The sequence below is a fragment of the Desmodus rotundus genome, chromosome 2 (assembly GCF_022682495.2).
Source record: "Desmodus rotundus isolate HL8 chromosome 2, HLdesRot8A.1, whole genome shotgun sequence".
Classification (NCBI taxonomy): Eukaryota; Metazoa; Chordata; class Mammalia; order Chiroptera; family Phyllostomidae; genus Desmodus; species Desmodus rotundus.
This window is the reverse complement of record NC_071388.1, coordinates 188,030,152-188,051,413: the sequence shown is the minus strand read 5'-3', so window position 1 is coordinate 188,051,413 and position 21,262 is coordinate 188,030,152. Positions and strand designations below refer to the sequence as shown.

Genomic DNA, 21,262 nt, shown 5'->3' with positions numbered 1-21,262 from the left:
AACAGTGAGATAAGAAAAGGGGGAAAATGACTAAAAATTACATATATTTTCTCAGACCCAAATTAGGAACCAACATAAGGAAGTTGTATAATGCCAAAGGAAGATAGAGAGGAAACCGACATTTATTGTGTACCCACTACATGTCCAGGATTGTGTGGGAGAGGTGTCCCCAACACACAATGGTGAATTTAGCTGATTACGACATTTAGCGCACTACCATTCACCTTTAGTCACATGCAAGTGAGAATGTATTGCAAAAAAAAGAAAAAAATCCCCTAAGACTTTTTCTCATGTTGCTCCTTCCTATTTGGACAGGAACACTTATAACCTACTGGGGGCTGAAACTTACCAAGTAGTTGAACAGGATGTGAGATGTCTGAGCAGGAAAGTCTCCAATGTTCAGGAGAAGTTTGCGCAGCATGTACATTAACTCATCCTGGAAGAACAGAGTTCTGGTCTCATTCAGCTGCCATGCTGTGGGAAGTAAAACTAACTTCTTGAAAAGTAGGGGTGTGGATATTACCCACACCCCTTACTGTTAGCCACCTTTTGATGTCCGTGTTCAACATTACACCGTGTATGTGATACTTGTTACGTAGTATTTAAACCAACTCCAACACCTTCTCCTCAGAGCAAACATGTGAAATCACTGAGCAGCGGTCAGCCAGCTTTTTTAAAAAAATCAAAATTTAGTCTGTCTACAGGTTTCCACAGGCACATCATGGGAAAGCTGTATATTTAGTCAACTCTATTCATTCTGGCTGCCAGGTGTGAGAAACACGTGAGAAGAACCTATGTTGGGAAACCATTGCCAGGGGTGCCACACCTTTGGCGTCTCTGGGCCTCACTGGAAGAAGAAGAGTTGTTTTGGGCCACACATTAAATACACAAACACAAATGAAAACTGATGAGCACAAAAAGGTTTTAGGTGAATTTACGATTTTGTGTCGGGCCGCATTCAGGTCCATCCTGAGCCGTGGGTTGAACACCCCTGCAACAAACCAGGTTTATTGAACTTCATAGTTCTGCTTCCTAGATTTCAAGTGAGACAGATAAAGCTACACCAAGAGGATAAACAAACCTGTAACTAACCTTACCTTTCAGGAACTAAATCTTCTAGTAAACAGGACCATAACACAGAAATAAACAAATAATATTTAATCATCAGTGAAGTTTACCATTGCTCAGAAGACTACTTTTATTTGGCACAGTTTTCTTACAGGGTGGTCCATTAAATTAGAATTTTTAATTAATGAAGCGATTCAACATATTCTAATAACCCTACCTGCATCCATCACAGACTACCAAGCATTCAGAATTCAATAAATGTGCCACTACTGAGAACATTACACTGAGTTTAATCTTTGTTTAAAAGACTAAGAATCTGTCAGTATTTTAGGGTCATCAGTAGCAATGTACCACACACTGTGGAGATATTAGCTACTGGAGAAATTAGAAAGAAAACAGCAACGTTTAATATTGCTCATCATTGTCATCAGGAAACATTGATGTTTCATGCACAGCACTACAAAGTCCATTGCTTGCTTTTAACATTATTCAAACACATAGCTACACTATTAAAAAAGAGAGAGAGAAAGAGAGGAATTTACTTGTCTATTGCTGATGGTCAATTTTTCCAGAAAATGTCGAAGAACTGTTGATGGATCTTCAATTAGACAATTCCATAAAACTTGTTGGGCCACAGCACTCACTTTAGAAGAGAAAAAAAAATTGTCCATTTGTCTTAAATGGAAATAAATCTATTAGATAAAGTATTCAAACAATTTACTAAGCTTTAATTAGTCTCTCTTCTTTTTGCCTTAAAAATTCTATGAACTGTTTTTCTACTGAAAGGTAAAATATTTTTTCTCTTTGTTGTTGTTTTGAACATTTTGACTTGTAAAGAAAAGCTAACAAACAAGTATAGGACGGTTTTCAGGTTTTAGCATTGCTTTCATAAAAACCACATTTGTGATGTGTAATGGAGTGTCATTCAGCCTTAAAAAGAAAGAAATCCTGCCATTTGCAAACAATGGATGGACTTTGAGGGCGTCTGTTAAGTGAAATAAGCCAGACAAAGAAAGACAAAGTCTGCATTATCTCACTTATATGTGAAATCTAAAATGACAAACAAAAACCAACAATACAAACAAAATCTGAACTCGGAGAACACATTGGTGATTTCCAGAGGCAGGGGATGGTGGGTACATGGGAAATGAATGAAAGTGGTCAAAAGTTACAAGCTTCCAGTTATAAGCTAAGTCCTGGGGATGTAATGTACAGTATGGTGCCTATGGTTAACAATACTCCATCGTATATTTGAAAGTGGCTAGAAGAGTGGATCTTAAAAGTTCTTATAAGAAAAATAATTATAACTGTGTGGTGATAGATATTAACTACACTTATTGTGGTAATCATTTCACAGTATATACATATATCAAATCTTTGTGTTTTATACCTAAAACTAATACAGGGTTGTATTTCAAATATATTTCTATTAAAAAAAGAATGTATTTGTGAATCTTTGTTTTGGAAAGCACTCTGATATTAGCAGTGGCAAGTATTTCTTTAATTAAAGTCATATTTAATTATTTGTTGTATGCAAAAATTTCTAAAGTAATTATTTGATATTTAGAAAATATGTTGCATCAGGATGCAGGATTAGAGATCATCTTTCACTGTTCCCATGAATACTTTAAATAATACCTTCTTTAGCAAAATGGAGTAGTTGAGTCAGTAGTAGTTAGGCTCGCACTTCTAATGATGGCTGTCTTAGGAATAAGTAATGACCCCTAATGCGAAAGGAGGCACCACTTCTTTGGGGAGGGCGGTCCGGCTGTGATTGCCTGCAAGTGCCCAGGCTAAGGAAACAGGTGGGTGGAAGTGAGTGGTGGGGAAGCACTGGGAGATCCTCAGTCTAAATAGGATATTTAGTTTAGTTTTCTAAACTAAGACTGTAATTTAGTATAAATCTATTATTCAGCCTATATTTTAAATAAATGATACCAATTTTTTGCTTCAGAAATGAACCATCCAATTAAAATTAAGAACTTTATAAATAAATAATATGAACAGAAATGTAAATATAAGCTGTAGATTTCACGTCTTTATACATAATTAAAATATGTGTAGGTTTTTCAAAGGTTGAAATCGGTTGCAAAACTATCTGTATAATGTTTTTTTCTAATTGCTGAATTAAGGCAGCTTAACGTTTAAAACATAAAAAACACAGAAAAAAAGAGAAAATTAAGACTAGTACTTCCACCAAGCATATAAACTATAAACATTTTGAAGGATGTCCTTTCACATATATAAAATATGTATTTATATGTGTTTTTAAATAATATCATGTTATAATATTCTTTGGTATTTAGGTTTTTTTTACTTAGAATATACTGAACACTTTATGTTGGTATTCTTCTAGAATGTTATTTCTAACCTGTGCACAGAATGTTATCATATGGAGCTATCATGATTAACTGATTGCCTATTATTGGACATTTAAACAAACTCTTTTATTAAAAAATCATATTTTATTGATTATACTATTATAGTCCCAATTTTTCCCCTTTGCTGTCCTCCACCCAGCGCTCCCCACTCCCTCAGGCAATCCTCACACCATTATTCATGTCCATGGGTCATGTATATAAGTTCTTTGGCTACTCCATTTCCTATACTGTGCTTTACATCCCCGTGGCTATTCTGTAACTACCTATTTGTACTTCTTAATCCTCTCACCTCTTCACCCATTTCCCCACAACCCGCTTCCATCTGGCAACCATCAAAACGCTCTCTGTATCCATGATCCTGCCTCTGTTCTTCTTGTTTGCTTAGTCTGTTTTTTAGATTCAACTTTTGATATGTATTTATTGCCATTTTATGGTTCATAGTTGTTTTGATCTTCTTTTTCTTAAATTACTGCCTTTAACATTTCATAAAATACTAGTTTGGTAATGATGAACTTCTTTAGTTTTTTCTTGTCTGGGAAGCCTTTTATCTGCTCTTCGATTCTAACTGATATCTTTGTTGGGTAGAGCAATCTTGGCTATAGGTCCCTGCTTTTCATGACTTTGAATATTCTAGCCTGTAAAGTTTCCTTCAAGAAATCATCTGATAGTCTTATGGGAATTCCCTGTAGGTAACTAACTGCTTTTATTCTTGCTGCTTGTAAGATTCTCTCTTTATCTTTAACCTTTGGAATTTTAATTATGATGTGTCTCGGAGTGGACCTCTTTGCATCCATCTTGTTTGGGACTCACTGTGCTTCCTGGACTTCCATGTCTATTTCATTCACCAAATTAGGGAAGTTTTCTTTCATTATTTTTTCAAATAGATTTCCAATTTCTTGTTCTTCTCTTCTCCTTCTGGCACCCCTATCATGCAAATGTTGGATCACTTGAAGTTGTCCCAGAGGCTGCTTATACTATCTTTGCAGTTTTTGGATTCTTTTTCCTTCTTGTTATGACTGGTTGTTTTTTGCTTCCTTAAGCTCCAAATCATTAATTTGATTCTTGGCTTCATCCACTCTATTGTTGTTTCTCTGTAAATTGTCCTTTATTTTAATGAATGTACACTTCCTTTCTGACTGCTGAGGTCCTCACTAAGTTCCTTGAGCATCCTTATAACCAGTGTTTTGAGCTTTGTGCTTGATAGATCACTTATCTCCATTTTATTTAGTTCTTTTTCTGGAGTTTTGATCTGTTCTTTCATTTGGGCTGTTTTTCTTTGTCTTCTCATTTTGGCAGTCCCTCTGTGTTTGTTTCTATGTATTAGGTAGAGCTGCTTTGACCGCCTGTCTTGGTAGCGTGCCCTAATATAGTAGGTGTCCTGTAAGGTCCAGTGGCACTGCCTCCCTTATCACCAAGCTGGGTACTTGAGGTGCACCCTTTTTGCAGGCGGAGTATACCCTCCTCTAGTAGTTGAGCCTTGATTGCTGTTGGCAGGTCAATGGAAGGGATTTATCCAGGTTAGTCAGCTGCAAGGACTGGCTGTGGTCACTGACCACCAATCTCTGTCCTCTGGAATTACCCATGGCAGGGCAAACAGTGTTAGCCAGGTTGATGGAGTCTTGGATACGGCACCAGCCTATTGGCTCTGTGGCTCGTTTGGAAGAGGGTTCAGAAAAGAGACAACAGCCTCAGCTCACCTTTCTGTCTTGGAGAAAGCTGTCCCCCAGCTCTCGCCTTAATGTCAGGTACTTTGATTTCTCCCTATATGCCACTGGTGCCTTTCAAGGTGCTACCCTGGTGCTGGAGCTCAGAGAGAGTGAATCTGACTAAGTATGTGGATTCTTTAAGAGGAACTGCTTGGGACTCTAGTTGTTTCTTCCACTGTCTCAATTCCTGCTGGTTTTGCAGCCAAAAGTTATGGGGACTTATCTTCCTGGCATAGGAACCCTGGCCTGGGGGGCCTGATGTGGGGCTTGGACTCCCCACTCCTGAGATATTCCTCCTGAATTTTTATCCACCACATGTGTATGTGGGACCAGCCATTCCATGTTTCCACCCCTCCTACCAGTCTGGATGGATACAGTTGTCAGACTTCCATTCAACTCAATTTCTGATGGTCCTGAGTGATGGTTGGTCTATATTTTAGTTGTAATTTTGATGTGGTTCTAAACAGTCTTCAAGCATTTGTTATTTTAAATAACATACAATATACAGTGTCCTATATAAACCTTTATACAGCATTCATCATTGCATTAGGAAGTTGCTAGAAGTCAAAATCTGTGTCAAAGGGTTTTCACACTCTTTAGGTTTTGACATGCATCATGAAACTCTGTTATTCCAGTATGCTTGTATTGAATTTTATACTCCTACTAGCAAAGCGTGAAGATGTTCTTTTCCCTGAATATTTAGCAAGCACGGGTATTTTCATTTAAAATAAGCTTTGTAGTTCTTTCAGCTGAAATGTAAGAGTTCATTCTTTTAAACGACAATGTTGTTTACAGAGGTTATTGGCCATTAGATTGTATCTATATCCTTTGCCCATTTTTCTTTCTGGGTTTTAAAAAATCATTATTGGGAAGGGCTTTTAAAATTAACATTAAGAATAGTAAACTGTTACAAATGTAAATCATCTCTACCTCTAGTTTATAATTTCACATTGCAATTATTCTCTTTAGGTAGTACCTCCAAAGAGGTAATCAAGTGGGAAAGATGGCGTTAGTGGTGCCAAACTAATAACTTAAGATTTCTAAGGCGGCCGCAATCACTACTTGATTTCCATGTGGCCAGTAGGTGTTATGCTGTTCTCTGGGCATGAACAATGCCCCTGGACCCAACTAGTTATCTCAGATGCAGTTTTTTTTGTCATAAAGGTGGAGAGGAAGGGGTGGGGAAAGTGATAGTGTTAGTTCAGTATACCACAAATCTATAACATAATATGTGCATTAAACAACTCAACATGTGGCCAGTAGTTAATATCTTCAAGAATACCCTACTGTCCTACACCAGAGAAACTGCATAAGTATTTTAGTTTTACTAGTAAAACTATACCTGCTACTCCATCTTCCCGCACCTCACCATCCTCCATGAGATGAACAATGGGGAGCACTGCTGCACAGATGCATGCTGGGAACACAGCCTGGGGGGGCTGAGGCACATGGTGGTTTGGCGTGTGTTCAGTGGTATGCTCCTCATCTGAAGCAGGAGACATAATTGGGGCGCTTTTTTCAGTATTGTAATTCTAGTGCAACAACACTTCTCAGTTCAAGGCCTACTTATTTAACAGCTTTTGGTATATAGATATCCCAGCACCATTTGTTAAAAAGACTGTTCTTTACCCATTGAATTTTCTTGATATTCTTTTCAAACATGAAATCAATGGAAATGTAATGACTTGTGGTTGTTCAAATCTATTCGATTGATCTGCATGTCAATCCTTGTTAATTGCAGGTTTGTGGTTAAGTTTTGAAATTGGAAAATATGAGTCTTTCAACTTTGTTCTTTATTTCCAAGATTATTTTGGCTGTTCAAGGATATGGAGCAACTAGAACTCTCATGTTTTTTGGTAGGAAGGTAAAATTACATGGCCACTTTGGAAATAGTTTGGTAGTTATTTTTCTCATAAAACTAGCACATAACTATTCATTGCAGCATAATTAATGATAGCCAAAAAAGTGTTAATGACCCAAATGTCTACTAACTGGTAAACTGATAAAATGTAGAATATCCATATAATGTAACATCATCTGGTAATGAAAAGGAATGGAGAATTTATATATGCGACAACCTTGAGAATATTACGTTTGGTCAAATCCAGTCACAAAATGCTACATATTGTATGATTCCTATTATATGAAATGAAGACAGTTGGAAAATCTATAGAAGTAGAAAGATTATTTCTTGCCAGGGGTTTGGGGAAGCAATGGATGAGAACTGACTGTTAATGAGTATAGGGTCTCTTTCCAGAATGATGAAAATATTCTAAAATTAGATAGTGGTCATGTTTGCACACTCCGTGAGTACACTAATAAACACTGCATTATATTCTCCAAAAGGGTGAACTGTGTGGTATGTGAATTATATCTCAATAATATTATAAAAATATAGATGTGCCTTGGATTCCATCTTTGTACGTTGTGACAGATTAGCATTGGTCAGGTTCCCCAGGGTTGTACAGCCAAGGGCTGAGAACCATTGGTTTCCGTACAACTTTTTAATAAGAAAAAAATCTGTATAATGATGAAACACAATTTGGGGCAATTTTTTGATGACTTTATAAATCAGTGATGATATTTGTGTAATTGTGAAGCAGTGAGTCCCAGATACCTGCTCATCATTAGAGAAGTATATTTTTTAAATTCTTAGGACTCAAGAGCATCACATTCCACCCCCCTCTTTGCCCCGTGCTGGAATCAGATTTCATTACAGTAGCAGCATGAGCTTTGGTCTTCCTTTGGTTGTTTAATTATTCCAGAATAGCACCTTAAAGCATCCTACTGGATTTTGGCCACACACTGGAATGAATACCCTGAGTGCATTCTAAAAATACTGATGTGTAGGTCCCACCCTTAGAGATTCTGATTTGGTCCTGCGTGTGGATTGGACATTTTTAAAAGCTCCCCAGTTGATTGTAATGTGTAGCAAGGGTTTAAAACTGTTAACTGGCTAGAATAATGTCTACTTACCCTCAGCAATGTAATTATTTGAAATGTAATTAAAACAGAGCTAACTTATAAAGGACAATTGCTGGATAAAATCAGCAATAATTTTTTTAGGGTACCACTCAATTCAGTATTTTTTTAGAACTTAAAGTCATAAAATAAGTTGTTTAAGGAGGGCAGTATAGTGTAGTGAAGTAAGATAATGTTAAATGACAAATGTTTCAAAACTCATAGTCATAGGAGTAAACATCACATTTGCAAGAGGACACACCTTCGGCACTGACAGCTGAACGCACTGACCAGACTGACCCTCGGCGGAAGGAATAATTCCTGTGGGAAGTGCTGGAGGTGCAGGAGGGACTGACGGACAGTCGGCGGGATGCCAGATTGGTGACTTCTTCTACTGGCAAAGAAAATGGGGAACATGAACTTTGGTTTTACAGCAAAATGGGTTATCATCACAACTATAGTTGTACTTACATCACAAGTGTATTCTGCTCTTGGAGCATAAAGCTTAAGTAATTTAGAATGTGTTTAGAAAAGGAAAAAAAAAATACAGAAAGACAAAATTCCTCCCAAAGATTCCACAAAAGCAGGGCAGAGAATTGCTTGAGAATGCTTCCTAAGTCATTTTCTGATACCAGCCAACTTCTGAAGGTTGAAGGTAGTTAATAGGCTAGCCCCATTTTTAATGATGAAAAAATCGCTTGTGTCTACTTTAATAAACACTCTAGAATCAGTTGTTCCCTCAATCACAATCACTGCTTGGTCCTTTCTCATCTTGGTTTATTCAGTGTGGCTAACATCCTCTTCTTTAAACAGGCCAAATGTAATCATTTAGAAAATGAAAACTCTCTTTCTTTGGATAGTGTGAGGTGGTAAGAGAGAGATACAGAAAGCATATCACCTCATCTCACATAAAATTATCAATGTTTATCTCAAAGCAAGTCCTCTCCCTTTCCTGTGACTCAGCCCCCAAGAATTCCCCTGTGTAGAGGGCACCTTCTTCTTCTGGCTCTGAGCTGGGTGTGCAGGTGGGCTCATAGCAAGCTTCCTGGGTGATGGGGATGGCGGTGATGAGGCTGGCTTCTCGACCAAGACGTTTCTTCTCTTCCTCCTGTTGCAAGTTCTTTAAGATGTGTTCTGCCCTTTGATGGGAGCGAGACACAGCCCGGGCTGAAAAGGATTTCTATGGAGACATGAAGGCAAAGTTATTTAATAGCAATTCTTCTATAAGCTCACAAGCATAAAGAGTGCTCCATTGAATTCCACGCATGTGCTACTCTGCACTCGGGGAATGCTCGTGCACCCAGCATCTGATTTCCTGGAGATTTACTTGTTTTTCTACCAGGGTCCCAGGCTGGTACAACTAAACTGCTCCTTTTTACCCCTCAGAATAATTGTCCAAGAATGTTGAGAATTTCTGAAAAAGAATCCTATTTTACTTTTAGGATTTGGGGTGATACCAATGATTCACTCTTTAAACATTAAAGTTAAATAATTTTAATGCTCTATTTCCAATTTTTTTAATGGGTTTTAAGTAAAGACCATCTATTTGATGAGGTTAATAAAAGAGCAAGTCAGAACCATGGAAAGGAGGAGGAACGAGATCTACCTCTCATATAAACCAATTACTTAAGTGACTTATTTCTTTTTTTTTTTTGATCTCAAAGATCTACCACAGTGTAAATACATAATATCTGTAGATAAGTACAGTGGCACATGGTAAATACTTAATATTTATAGACACAAAGTTACTGATGGAAATTATGAAGAGTTTTGGTGTCCTTGGTTGAATGTAAAATCTGACTCTGTTTACCAGTAGGAAAGGCATAACAGATAAGAACACAATAAAGGAGAAAACGTTCACTCTGTGTAATGGCCATTCTAGTTGGGCCTTCCTCATGCTACTTATGCTGGGACCAGGTCCGAGAGCTGGGGGGAGGGGGGACATGATCACTGGAGTTCCTGGTTACCAATAAGAATTAATGTCTAGGTATAATAGTTACTCCATATCTCACTGTTGCCACTGCTCATACAGGGTTTTAGAGACAGATGAGAGGTGTTGGTCACTGTTCTAAAGGGCTGCGGTCATAAAAGTCCCCTTTAAGCAGGATCATAACATAAGACCAACGGTTTCCCACATTGAACAGCACGACAGCAATTTAGGGCATCTGATGGGCCAAATGACAACGTATTTTCAGTCAGAGGCTAAGACAGTTTACTATGAGAAGGTAAGTTAGGAGTTGTGGAATGAAAGACAAAGAACTGAATAGAGAACCAGAGGATGTGGCATCAAATTCACTGTGAACTTGGAATAAAGAATGCGCTTGGCTCAAATGAGTCTGTCACCTGTCTGGGGGAAAAACCACAGGTCCTTCTGACAGTGGTTCAGATGATGAGATGACTACACATATCGGGGCAAGAACCAGGTGTGCCTTTCCATTTGGCATGAAAACCGTCAATGCAAAGGTACTGTATGCAGAAGACTTAAAATAAAATATTTTGATGGGTACAGTTCAAAAAAACAGTTCCCCAAGAACACTACAAGGCCTAGAAAATGTATGTGCGACATGCCAAATGTTTAACCTAACTTCACATATTCAACTACCTTTTTAAAAGATCCTCCCCTGAGGATACATTTATTGATCTGGGGGGGAGGGGAGAGGAGGGGAGAGAGAGAGAGACATCAATATGAGAAAGAAACATTGATTGGTTGCCTCCCATACGCACTCCGACCAGGAACCAAACCCACAACACAGGTATGTGCCCGGACGGAGGATCAAACCTGGTGCACCAGATGACGCTCCAGTGAACTGAGCCACACGGGCCAGGGCTTAACTAACTTTTTAAAGAAGTGAGAATAAAAATAGCAAAATGGTGGGTTGGTTTTTTTCTTTCGCTATTTAAAATGGCATTTGAAAAACAACACTAATTCGAACAAAGAGGGCACTTTTCTATTCTGTTGGATAAGGGTAAAATGGTAGAATCTTCCTGGGGATATTTTGTGAGATGTACCAAAAATCTTTAATATTTATATACAAATTGCCCTAAATCCAATGATTTTCTAATTATGAATTTGTGCAAAGAGATTTTTTTCTAATTTTTACTTTATTTTTAAATTTTTCTACATTACTGTGGTCATACAGAAAAATGCTACTCAACAGGTAAAAAAAGTCTTATTTTTGAAGACTCACTTTTCAAAAGGCACATGTATTTGGTTCTTGTTTACAAACAGACTGTGCTCTAAACTCAACTGTCCATAAATTGTATTACATAGGGTGGTAATCTACTAGAGTACCCTAGGATCTGAGGTCTCAAGAGTGTTATTTATGAGGATGATACAGGTGATTGACAAGATGAAGAACAGACTTAGGTCACAAAAAGGAAACAAGAGCTGCCAACGTTTTTCTTGAATAAGAAAATATCATTAGGATCAATATCATTAACTTTTGGGTAGCTTATGCATTATAGGTTAAAAATGTTTGTTGTATAATAAATAGAAGCAAAAGTGTTACCTTTGGCCCAGAAATCAATGCCTAATAGCTTTAAAAGGTGGCTGCTGCTTTGATTATAAAACAAAACTATGTTGGCTTGGAGACCTGCAAATGCTCATCCAGCTGTCACTTCCTTCTCTTCTAGTCACAAGAATAAAAGACCTCTTATGGCTGTATTTTTGTGTTGTTATTATTCTCTTGACAAAAAAATGAATAAATTATCTAACACATTCATTGTTCTCTCTTATAGGCAGACCATGAAGCCTGGCAGAAAGAAAGTGCCTGTTACTCACAGACTGGTCTTCATTGATGGGGTCCTGGACACTCCCGCTGCACTGGGGGACCCAGGGGGGGTCGAACATTGGGACGGATGGCATTCCAAGCACTGGCGAGGGCAGCGTGAAGTTGATACTGGGAGGCGGGATCTGTTAGTTGATATCAGAAGAGTGAGGTGAGTGAGACGGAGTCTGAAGTACAATTATGGCAATCTTATAGAGCACAGGATGTCAAAGATCACAGAGTGAACCTCTCTGGGCCTCAGTTTACTTGTCAATAAAATGAAGGGTTTGAACTAAGTGGTCCCTATTTTTGTAATCACCCCATCCTCCAAACAACATCTATCTGTGTATATACAGAAAAATGTCGGGATGATTAGATACCAAACTTTTAAGTGCTTACCTCTGGGGATGGTAGTGAGATCTAGAGGTTTATAGAGACCTGACTTTCTTACTCTACATTCTTCCATAGTTCAATTTTTAACAATAAAATTTCATTCATGTATGATGAGTTAAGTTTACTTACAAGTGGGGGACCCAAAAACCAAAATTTATTTACAAAAAATTGTGCATTTATTCTTACATGTTTAAACGTCAGTCACCTCCAAAGTACTCTCTGTCTGATGCAATCTACCTAAGATGTTTTTTTCCACTGCTCAAAGCAGTTTTGAACTTGTTGATCCTGATGCCTTTTAGCTCATTTGCCATTTTTAGTTTCACCTCTTCTACACTGGCAAAATGTTTCCCTTTGAGGACGTTTATATCCGGGGAAACAACGACAACAACAAAAATGGTCACTTGGGGTGAGATCAGGTGAACAGGGAGGGTAGGGTCTGGGGGTCATGCCAGTTTTGGTCAAAAACTGCTAAACACTCAGCACGGTGTGGGCAGGTGCGCTTGTAAATCACCCATCATGAAATGGGCAAATGCGTCAAAAGACTCTTCAAAAAAATAAAAACCACCGAAGCTGAACGCAGCTTCTCACACCACCACCAGCTGGTACACCAACACAGATGGGTTCCTAGAACACTCACCTAGTGGGGGAAGCTTGTACTACAAGGGGCCCGCCCTCCAGAAGCTAATCCCACTGTTTGGGGTCTCCCCTTGTATACAACTAGACAAACAAACAAACAAAAAAGAAGCCTCTCTTGGGCTATATACTGCGGACTCGAGGTTCAAGAAATTTCAGCAAGCCTCAGGTTGGTTTTCCTAATCTCATCCCCATGTGGGAAGGACCCCTCACCTTAAAAATCTGCTGTGCTCCCTCCTCCATCCGAGGCCAGACCTGATAGCGAAACCTCCAGAGTGTGTGGAACTTGAGGACGGCATTCAGCCTCTGCGCCGTCTCGGGGTGGCGGAACTCTGACGTGAGCATGTCAGACACGGCCTCCGGGACTTTCACGGCACACAGCAGGAACATGGCGGCTAGAGACAGTCAACAATTCATCAGCTACATATCTTTTCATTTTGCCTGGTTCTTGGGGATAGAGAGAATGAGGACTTGCTCCTATTTCCTTAACTTGTCTCCTGAGCTCATGGAACCACGGCACCAGCACCGTTTCAGCCACTGGAAACCAAATATCTTCCTATGTGCCACCCACAGTCTTCTGATACCAGGGGCGAGGGCAGTGACAGCATGACATTTCAATAGAATAACTCATTCTATGCAAAGTTTCCTTTGGCTCACAGTGAAAAGTGAATGCCAGAGGAAGCAAATGAACAAAGGAAATTGTATTTTGAAATGTCCTTCTTAGGAAATGGCTAGAGTCATCTCATAATAACTCTGGGACAATATATAAAAATGTGAGTTAAAAACTGTCTCAGTTACATCAGTTCTGTTAAAAATAAAATCCAATTTATAGACTTTTATTAGAAAGTCTAATTTGGGGGGTTGGAGCCCCCCAAAATACAGCCAGACAGAAATGTGAGTTCTGCTCCACTGGAGGCTCAGTTTCTGCTGGGTCAGCTTTCAGGGGAATCGTGTCAGTCTGTGTTCTTTTGGTTAACTTTGGGCAGTTCTGGATCTTGAGAGGGTAGTATCTTTTACACCCTCTTTGGGCCCCTTCTTACATCCATGGAACAGTTCAATACTGCCAGAAATATTTTCTCTTTGTCCTGGCTGAAGCCTGACAAGATATACGTGTGAAAGGATTTAAACATATTTTTTTGAGTAACTCTACCTTCAGAAGTTGGCCAACTTGGAAGCTGATATTCAGAGCCTGATAAAATAATTTTTAGGCCTTCTCCCCTAAGCTAAAATGAAACTATATACCAGGGGGGTGCGTGGAAACATTCTGAAGCCACTGTGGAAGGCTTTACTAAAACATTCCAAAGAAACACAGCTCTAAATCTAGAATACAGGAATCTTTTGATTTCCATCTTAGTTGAAGATCTTCCTGTTATAAAGAACCAAACTGAAGATAATGTAGTTGGATGGATGAGTCAAAGTCTTGATATTCAAGTTGCAACCCAATTTTTTGAGGAATTAAAAACAACTGTACTTGTCTTAAAAAATAGAGTTTTTACAGGAACAGAAGTGTGGATCTAGAAACAATTCAAAGCCCACTTATCTTTTTTACCAATCCCCAAACCTCCAGCATTGAGCTAAAAAAAGGCTTGCAGATATTGTAAAAAATCTGGATTTGGGAAACTAAAGTCCTTCTTGAAGAAATTTACATCCTTTCTCTGTGCTTTTGAGATACAAATGTTCTACCTGGTTTTCTCTTGGAATCCAGTCCCATTCTTCAAATACAAATTTTGGGCGTATATTCTTATCAGTAAGAAGGAAGCTATTAAAATATGTGAATAAAAAATCTTCAAAGTCTTTTCCACAAATATTAGTAAAAGCTTTAGCCACCTGAGCAGGTAAAGTTAACTTATTGTATCTACTAGAAACACAGTTTGGATCCAACTGTTCTTTTAAAAATTAGTGGGTTTTTCATTATCATACCCATCTCATGGATAAAATTTTAAAATGAAAACAAGATCTCTGTGTCTTTCTGTATGTTATATATGTCTACATATAAATGTTATAGATGTGTGGTATTTTTCCACCTTCAAATGGTATTGCCAAAATTAATCTGTAAAGATCTCAATTTCATTTGCTTAAAAATGAGCATTCATATAAATCAAGTATGACTTGGAAACAATAGAAACTAACCCAAATATCTTTCTAGTTCATGTGGTCTAGGTGACTCTTTGGTAAATAAAAGCTAGTTTTGAGACACCATAGGATCTTGGGCCCAGGAATGAAAAATCAAGTTGACCAGGAAGCCAAATTGAGACCACGCTGTCAGAAGGAAGTAGGAATAAACGGATGGCAAAAATGTTACCACCCCTCCACTTCTTACTAAAAAAAGGCAGAGGTAGGTGATTTTATCTCCCTTTTAACTTTCTGCTTAAACTACTGACCCTCATGTGCAGTTGATCACAGTTTGACCCCTCTACAACTTGACTTTAGGGTGGCGGCAATGAGCGGTGTACCATCTTGCCCTCACACCACAGTGGGAACAGAATTACCAGGCAACACAGCTAGGAAAGGAAGTCACCCAACTCTCAGATGGTCAATTCTGCAAGCTTGCCTCTGCCAAAGCCTGCCTTTCCGTGCAAGCCTGCTCTGTTCCCTGTTTATAAAGGGAGCCAAGCAGAGCCAGCCCATGAGCTAGTTCAGAGGAGCTTCCTTTTCTCTGGGCTGCCTCTCTTGTGCTCAAGTATAAACTTAATAAAACCTGTCTCTGTCATCTACAGAGAGTTATTGTTTTACTCTCACACTTTGCAAAGGTGCTTCATCTTCAAAGGTCCATGGAAAGGACCCTGGCAAGTCCTCTAGAACAGCGGTCCCCAACCTTTTTGGCACCAGGGACCGGTTTCCTAGAAGACAATTTTTCCACAGACGGGGTGGGGGAGGATGGTTTCAGAATGATTCAAGCACAGTACATTCAAGCTCACCTCCTGCTGTGTGGGCAAGTTCCTAACAGGCCCTGCCCAGAGGTTGGGGACCCCTGCTCTAGAATATAGGCTTCTAATAACTTCAGGATCATAAAATTTAACTGGGTAAGAATTTCCAGAACAAATGAAAAACTGAATTCAAGCAGAATAAGAATTATTAATATGGGATTGAATAAACCAATAAGGATGTTTATATTTTTTAAAACTTTTTCTTTGAGATATTGCTGGTTTCTTAATATTTTATATTTCCAGAGTTTATGAAAACTTCTTTTTTCTTATATAAGTGACCAAGCCAACTTTAATAAGACTAGATTTTGTAAACAGATCTGTCTTACTGTGATTGTCTTTGATAGAAAAACTATGTTTCAGTAGAAAATTATAATACAACCTTGTGGGTATCAGATTCTATTCTTGTTCATTATCTTTGAGGTTTTATTTATATACCTGTACACCAAACTGGATCCTGGATTCTTCTAGTTTCCTCAAATATGTGGCCCCAACTCTCCTAACATTTCCCATTTCCTCCCCACCCTTCTTATTTGGAATCACTAAGAACAAAGACTGCCCTTGAACCTGTTTGAAGGGAACCATATTAGGTCTTCCTCACTACCCAGATGGCAGCCAAACTTCAGGGACTTGAATGTTGGCTCCACAACCTCCAATTAAAAAGAGCTCCTCCAAATTCTTAGAACTGCGCAGCAGCAGGAGATCTAAAGTTCAAGGTCACTGGGAGGCTCCTCCCCAGAAGCTGACGCCCTCTGGTGGTAACAGCTCTCCCAAGATCACAGATCAAGCTCTGCATCCTTTTGAATCAGTATGAAATCTTTATTTCTTTTGCTTTTTTAACACTTGATTTTTCTCTCTGTTAATGTACCTTGACTCCAGCAACTATTGCTGAATCTCCTGCTAAGGCCATAGCTGCATGACAAAAGTCCCTGAAGTTCCTTGCTAGGGCGGTTTTAGAATTATTTCAAGTTAGGTAATAGAATTGCTTAAGATTACTTATTGTCTGAACAAAACGAGTCTGTGCTGTAGCACATGTCTCGTGCTGTACCTGATCAGCAACCCCTGGTATTGTAGCAAATCCAAGAAACTAACAAACAAGCCAATTGGCTAGTGCCCTTTCAGGTACATTCTTTGATTTATTTGATACCAGCTGGTTCCGTTCATGGGGGCCCCAGCTAAGGAGCATACTTCAGGGTCTCGTAATAACCTCCTCACAGTTATCACTGCAGTCTCCCTGGTGTGCTGTGTTCTCTCAGAGGTCTTATACCCACGCTTACAGCCATCAGCAGTACATGGGATGGGCTCGCTGTGCTTAGAGAAACAGCAACGAGATGAACAGTGAGATGAACAGCAAGAACAATGCTTCCGCCGATCGGACAACATAACCCATGAGTTGCACAATGAGGCAAGAGCCACTTAACTCTTTTTTTTTTTTTTTTTTTTTTTTTTTTTTTTTAATTTATTTATTGTTATTTAATTACAGTTGTATGCCTTTTCCCCCATCCCTTCACCCCACCCCAGGTGAACCCACTTCCCTCCCCCCTCTCCACCCTCCCCCTTGGATTTGTTCATGTGTCCTTTATAGTAGTTCCTGTAATCCCCTCTACCTACTGTCCCCGCCCCCACCCCCCCACCCCCGCCCTTACTATTGTTACATTGTTCTTAACTTCAATGTCTCTGGTTATATTTTGTTTGCTTTTTCCTTCTATTGCTTATGTTCCAGTTAAAGGTGAGATCATATGGTATTTGTCCCTCACTTCCTGGCTTATTTCACTTAGCATAATGCTCTCCAGTTTCATCCATGCTGTTGCAAAGGGTATAAGCTCCTTCTTTCTCTCTGCTGCGTAGAATTCCATTGTGTAAATATACCATAGTTTTTGGATCCACTCGTTTGCTGATGGGCACTTCGGTTGCTTCCAGTATTTGGCTATTGTAAATTGTGCTGCTATGAACATTGGGGTGCACAGATTCTTTTGGATTGGTGTTTCAGTGTTCTTAGGGTATAATCCCAGCAGCGGAATTACTGGGTCAAAGGGCAGTTCCATTTTTAGTTTTCTGAGGAAATTCCATATTGTTTTCCACAGTGGCCTCACCAGTCTGCATTCCCACCAACAGTGCACGAGGGTTCCCTTTTCTCCGCATCCTCTCCAACATTTGTTTGTGGATTTGTTTATGTTGGCCATTCTGACTGGTGTGAGATGATACCTCATTGTGGTTTTAATTTGCATCTCTCTGATGGCTAGTGATGCTGAGCATCTTTTCATATGTCTCTGGGCCTTCTGTATGTCTTCCTTGGAGAAGTGTCTGTTCAAGTCCTTTGCCCATTTTTTAATTGGGTTGTTTGTCTTCCTGGAGTGGAGTCGTGTGAGTTCTTTATATATTTTAGAGATCAGGCCCTTGTCTGAGGTATCATTGGCAAATATGCTTTCCCATATTGTTGGTTCTCTTTGTAATTTGGTGCTGTTTTCTTTAGCCATGCAGAAGCTTTTTATTTTGATGAGGTCCCATTTGTTTATTCTTTCCTTTATGTCCCTTGCTTTAGGGGATGTGTCTGTGAGGATGTTGCTGCGTGGAATGTCTGAGATTTTCCTGCCAATGTTTTCCTCAAGGACTTTTATGGTGTTACGGCTTATATTTAAGTCTTTTATCCATCTTGAGTTTATTTTCGTGTATGGCGTAAGTTGGTGATCGAGTTTCATTTTTTTGCACGTAGCTGTCCAGATCTCCCAACACCATCTGTTGAAGAGACTGTTTTTGCTCCATTTTATGCTCCTGCCTCCTTTGTCAAATATTAATTGATCGTATAGATTTGAGTTTATTTCTGGGCTCTCTATTCTGTTCCATTGGTCTATGAGCCTGTTTTTATGCCAGTACCAGGCTGTTTTGATTACCGTTGCCTTGTAATACAGTTTGATATCAGGTATTGTGATACCTCCTGCTTTGTCCTTCTTTCTCAAAATTGCTGCTGCTATTCGAGGTCGTTTATGGTTCCATATGAATTTCTGTAATGTTTGTTCTATATCTGTGAAATATGTCATGGGTACTCTAATAGGGATTGCATTGAATCTATAAATTGCTTTGGGTAGTATGGCCATTTTGATGATGTTAATTCTTCCAATCCATGAACATGGTACATGCTTCCATTTGTTTGTATCTTCCTTAATTTCTTTCTTCAGTGTTGTGTAGTTTTCTGAGTACAGGTCTTTTACCTCCTTGGTTAGGTTTATTCCTAGGTACTTTATTTTTCTTGTTGCTATATCGAATGGGATTTTTTTCCTGATTTGTGTTTCTGCAGTTTCGTTGTTGGTGTACAGGAATGCCTTTGATTTCTGGGTATTGACTCTGTATCCAGCTATTTTGCCAAATTCATTTATTAGGTCGAGTAGTTTTTGAGTGGAGTCTATAGGGTTTTCCATGTACACTATCATGTCGTCTGCAAACAGTGACAGTTTCATTTCCTCCTTTCCAATTTGGATGCCTTTTATTGCTTTTTCTTGTCTGATTGCTGTGGCTAGGACTTCCAATACTATGTTGAATAGGAGTGGTGAGAGAGGGCATCCTTGTCTTGTTCCTGATCTTAGTGGGAAAGCTCTAAGTTTTTGTCCATTGAATGTGATGCTGGCTGTAGGTCTCTCATATATGGCCTTAATTATGTTGAGGACTGCTCCCTTTATTCCCACTTGGCTGAGTGTTTTTATCAGAAATGGGTGCTGTATCTTATCGAATGCTTTTTCCGCATCTATTGATATGATCATGTGATTTTTGTCTTTGCTGTTGTTGATGTGATGTATTATGTTTATTGATTTGCGAATATTGTACCATCCTTGCATCCCTGGGATGAATCCCACTTGGTCATGGTGGATGATCTTTTTAATATATTGCTGGATGCGGTTTGCTAATATTTTGTTGAGAATTTTAGCGTCTATGTTCATCAGCGATATTGGCCTGAAGTTTTCTTTCTTCGTTGTGTCTTTATCTGGTTTTGGGATTAGGATGATGTTGGCTTCATAAAAAGAGTTTGGGAGTCTTCCATCAGTTTGGATTTTTTCGAATAGTCTGTGAAGGATAGGGGTTAGTTCTTCCTTAAATGCTTTGTAGAAATCTCCTGTGAAACCATCTGGTCCAGGGCTTTTGTGTGATGGGAGTTTCTTGATGACTGCTTCAATTTCCTTTGCTGATATTGGTCTGTTCAGGTTTTCTGCTTCTTTTTCAGTCAGTTTTGGAAGATTATATTTTTCTAGAAATGTGTCCATTTCATCTAGGTTTTCAAATTTCTTAGCATATAGGTCTTCATAGTAATTTCTTACGATCCTTTGTATTTCTGTGGTATCAGTTGTAATCTCTCCACTTTCATTTCTAATTCTGTTTATTTGGATCCTCTCTCTTTTCTTCTTGATAAGCCTACTTAAAGGCTTGTCGATTTTGTTTATCTTTTCAAAGAACCAGCTTCTGGATTCATTGATCCTTACAATTGTGCTTTTAGTCTCTATGTCATTTAGTTCTGCTCTGATCTTGGTTATTTCCTTCCTTCTGCTTGCTCTGGGCTGTCTTTGTTGTTGTTCCTCCAGTTCTTGTAGGCGTAGGGTTAGGTTGTTTGTGTGAACTGTTTCTAACTTCTTAAGGTAGGCCTGTATTGCTATGAACTTCCCTCTCAGGACTGCCTTAGCTGTGTCCCATAGGTTTTGGGTTGTTGTGAGTTCGTTTTCATTTGTTTCCAGGAAGTTTTTGATTTCTTCCCTAATCTCGTTCTTGACCCATTCATTGTTTAATAGCATGCTATTCAGTCTCCATGATTTTGAGTGTTTTGGGTTTTTACCCTTGGGGTTGGTTTCTAGTTTCAGACCCTTGTGGTCAGAGAAGATGCTTGATATGATTTCAATTTTCTTGAATTTGTTGAGGGTTGCTTTGTGTCCTATCATGTGGTCTATCTTTGAAAAAGATCCATGGACACTTGAAAAGAATGTGTATTTTGCTTCTTTGGGATGAAAAGCTCTGTATATATCAGTTAAGTCCATTTCCTCTAGGGTATTGTTAAGTGACACAATATCTTTGTTAATCTTTTGTTTGGAAGACCTGTCCATTTTTGATAGTGGGGTGTTAAAATCCCCTACTATAATTGTGTTGCTGTCAATATCTTTCTTGAAATCCTCCAAGATTTTCTTTATGTATTTGGGTGCTCCTATGTTGGGTGCATATATATTTATAATGTTTATGTCTTCTTGGTGGATTCTTCCTTTGAGTATTATGAAGTGACCTTCTGGGTCTCTCTTTATGGCCCTTCTTTGGAAGTCTATTTTGTCTGATATGAGTATTGCTACCCCTGCTTTTTTTTCCTGTCCGTTTGCTTGGAAAATTTGTTTCCAGCCCTTCACTTTCAGTCTGTGTGAGTCTTTTGTCCTGAGATGGGTTTCTTGTAGGCAGCATATGTG

The 21,262-nt window shown here is 38.9% G+C and overlaps 1 protein-coding gene across 2 annotated transcripts in view; it reads right to left on the bottom strand.

Moving 5' to 3' along the window:
• The window catches only part of UNC80 (unc-80 homolog, NALCN channel complex subunit), a 179,774-nt gene that overhangs the window by 54,679 nt on the left and 103,833 nt on the right, over positions 1-21,262 (bottom strand). For both annotated transcript variants that reach the window (XM_045198387.3, XM_053919029.2), the window contains 7 exons: positions 13,123-13,304; positions 11,898-12,029; positions 9,110-9,296; positions 8,379-8,510; positions 6,498-6,641; positions 1,611-1,711; positions 350-436 (listed from right to left, as the gene is read on the bottom strand). In XM_045198387.3, the coding sequence (XP_045054322.2) occupies positions 350-436; positions 1,611-1,711; positions 6,498-6,641; positions 8,379-8,510; positions 9,110-9,296; positions 11,898-12,029; positions 13,123-13,304 (965 nt within the window). The remainder of the gene's footprint in view (positions 1-349; positions 437-1,610; positions 1,712-6,497; positions 6,642-8,378; positions 8,511-9,109; positions 9,297-11,897; positions 12,030-13,122; positions 13,305-21,262) is intronic.